This window comes from Alligator sinensis, unplaced genomic scaffold, assembly GCF_000455745.1.
Source record: "Alligator sinensis unplaced genomic scaffold, ASM45574v1 C65905067_1, whole genome shotgun sequence".
Taxonomy (NCBI): domain Eukaryota; kingdom Metazoa; phylum Chordata; order Crocodylia; family Alligatoridae; genus Alligator; species Alligator sinensis.
The window spans coordinates 944-4319 of NW_005844593.1; the positions used below are offsets into that span (position 1 = coordinate 944).

The 3376-nt window shown below is 44.7% G+C and overlaps 1 protein-coding gene across 1 annotated transcript; it reads right to left on the minus strand.

The window, feature by feature from the left end:
- Positions 1-245: 245 nt before the first annotated feature.
- LOC102374464 (protein diaphanous homolog 1-like) lies at positions 246-2936 on the minus strand (the record flags this gene model as incomplete). Its single annotated transcript, XM_006039353.3, has 3 exons — positions 2901-2936; positions 1729-1887; positions 246-378 (listed from the first exon to the last, which is right to left on the minus strand). Coding segments are annotated over exons 1-3 (304 nt in total), but the record flags the coding sequence as incomplete, so codon positions are not given.
- Positions 2937-3376: the final 440 nt, after the last annotated feature.

Consider the following 3376-nt stretch of genomic DNA (forward strand, 5'->3'; position numbering starts at 1 on the left):
CATACTTCACTGATAATTTACTGGAAAACTTACTTTTGTTCAATTTTACTTTCCAAGTTAAGTGCCATAGAGGCTGTATATCACTATCTAACAACAGTTAGGGTCTGAGCCATTTCCTTTCCTGTACATCTCCTTCACATTTGTTCAAGATGCTTGTGGGGGTTATACCAGATTCCACTTAAAAACTTCTCCTACAAGGGATGTTTTTGTACTTCTTCCTGTACTTCACTGTGCCCTTCCTTTACTGTTTTCTGTACTCAGAGCAAGAATACTCACAGCTTTGGACGTGTGCAGATACTGGGACACCATCTCCCTCTTGATTATTATGTCCTTTTCCCTCAGAGGTTGCTGTTTTTCTTCATTCAAATTCATATCCACCTATTGAACAAAAAAAGCCAAGTAAAAAAAAATATTTATTCAGATGCCCTAATCCTTGAAACAAAATCCCTCAAGTAGAAACATCATTTGCTACATGGCATACAATCTGCTCAGTCTGTGGCAAGCTTCCAACCCTGTCACAGCAAGACCTGAAACCTGTTTTAGTGAGCATGGCAGAATCTCAGGAGGGAGAGAAGAGTACTTACTCTTTATATAATCATCATACATAATCTTCATCAGAGGGAAACACCTGAGCTAAGAAAAGGACAAAAGCAATCCCCACTACACACTTCCTTAAAGGAAATAGAAAATGCCCTGAGGAAAGCCAGAGAAAGTTACCTCTTAGTCTCCTTAATCAAGAGCTAACTGACCAACCTCAAGAATTCTCAGACTGTGGTCTTCTGTCCCAATAATGATGCAACTGTCAAGCAGTTAAACCACTTGCTAGTTCTTACTCAGTCCAAGACTCTTATGGTTCCCACGAGGGTTCTATCCTACTAAAAAGAAGTCAGTCCCTCTTAAGTCCCTGCCTCTGTTTCACATCTGCTAGGTTTCTTTTGTGGAAAATGTTCTTGATTTAATGTTTGCCAATAACACCAAAATCAGAGGGCTATTAAACAGCTGAGGAGTCTAAAACCCAACAGCAAAGGAACCAGAGATGGGGATGCAATCGAGCAATTGGCTACAACATATTAAAGAGAGCTTATTTTCCTCTTTGCTTCTTAATCCCATCCTAACATCACTCACAAACCCCAGAATTAGAGCCACTGGAGAAAAAGGGCTGGGACTTAGAAGCTGGATGGAGGGATGTCCACAAGAGGAATATTATAATTCAGTCTTTTGGATCTATGAGAAACTACAGTCCAAGGGATCAAACAGACTCCCTTCTGCATGGAGGTATATGAAAGCAAAACAGAAGTTGTAGGATGTTGTTTTGTAACGAAGGCCTCACATAATTAGGCATTTTAGAAAAGTGGAAGGCACCACTGTCTCCAATTCCTGACCTGAGAAAAAAGGGAAGATATCATTTAGTGCAGGGGTCAGGGCCAGATTTAGCCTGCAGAGCTATGGCTTCAGTGGCATTCATAGTTGGGAGGCTCCCCCTAAGCCGCTTGTCTGTTGCTTGGGACTCTAGCAGAGCAGGGAATGGGGAGGGGGCTGCTGTGAAACAGTGTAGCTGGGCAGTAGGGAGAAAGGGGAGCAGCAGCTGGGTCCTAATAGCCACCCATCTCCAACCTGAGCTGGGTCATTTTGCCCCCTTCACTCCCACTACCAAAAAATGTGCCAACCCCTGGTCTAGAGAGCAAGGCATGCAGGAACAGAAGGTGGATGTATGGCTGACTGACTTACCAGCATCTGCTCAAAGAGTACCAGCACGTCCTCATCAGGGATTTCCTGCAGCGTCTGGCCTGTGCTTTGAACATCCATATAGGAGGCAGACGAATTCCTATGAGATGCATTGGGCCTTTCCTTCTCCTTCTTTATCCTCATACTGGTCAATCGTTCCAGCTGAGTGAAATTAAACAAAAAACAAATTCAACAGGATACATTGCCCACCACCCAGATGTATGGATCATCTGCAACTCTGCATACCATCTCAAAATCCAGCTAGACTCTCAGACTTGCACTGTTGGCAACAGAGAGAAAACAGAGCTTGTTTAGGAGGTAGTCTTTATACCAAGGGGCCTGAACCCATGCTTCAGGAACATACCAAGTGCCAATTAATAGGGACACTGAAGAGTGAAGATTAAAATACAGACAAAATCTGCCAATACCACATGTAACTGACAACCTGCAGCCCAGGTTAGTGGTTACTCTCTTTTCTAGATATTCATGCACTGTCACTAACAGAGGAAAAACTGACATCTTCTGGCACAACTACTGATGCCACCCGAATTCAACATCATCCCAGGGAAGTCTGAATCAGCAAAATCCTGAAACCCAGAAGCAGTTTTGCAGCACCATCCACCAGAAACATGACAGCACTAAGACCATTAATCAACAAGGGGTATGCAAGTGGAGCATCGGCCCCAGGCACTGACTTAGGGAGGGCACCACACCAGAATGGCAGCCCCCTGGGGAATCTGTGCTGGGCAACAGCAGTCCAGCACCGCTTCTGTAATACCAGCAACAATCAAAGGTGGGTAGACCACACCCCCAGCAAGTAAGATTGATACCCCTTCCTGCCCCCTGCTCTCCAAACGGTTTTGCCCAGGGTGCAAGACTTGCTAGTTATGCTTTTACTATTAACTATACCAATGCTTGGGAGGACAGAGCTGGGACTATGACATTCTATATTTGGAAAGCAAAGGTAGAGAATCTTACAGGTGCCTCCCATAAGAAACAACATGCATGCAGCAGGCTTGCACCAGCAAGAATTAGGGCTGCTTAGTAAGGAACAGAACAGAGTCTAGGGGCACAGCATGCACGGGACACTGGATAAGCTATTGGGAAACAGCCAGGTGCAAGAAAGTTACAGCAGGCGGAAAAAGGTATACGCAAAAGAAAGCAACCATCCTTACCTCATCTGCCATGAGTCGCTTCAAAGTCTGTGAGACAGAAAGAGGAGGGAGAAGGGGAGAAACAATCAGTGACTTAAGAAACACTCTAAATACAAAAGGAGGTGAAGGGGACAAAGAGAGGTAATGGGCAGTAATAATCCAGATTGGTCCATGTCTTTTCAGAACGAACACAGGAGGACAAAGCCAAATTGCCAGATCCTGAATGCTAAAATGGTGGTGGCAGGGTGGGGAAGGAGGAAGAATTAAGCCACCAGGCAGACATACAGAAACTCTACAGGTTTAAGAGATGAGAGCTAGAGCTGTTAGCTTTCTTTTTGCTCACCTCAAAATAATTGTGTCATCATATAGTCAAATCCTTCCTAATGATACGCAATGATAAAAAACATGGCCCCTAGGGGAAAATCAGAAGCAATCCCACCCCATAGACCCAGCCCTTGGAACAGGAGTGGGCAAAATACGGCCCAGGGGCCAGATTT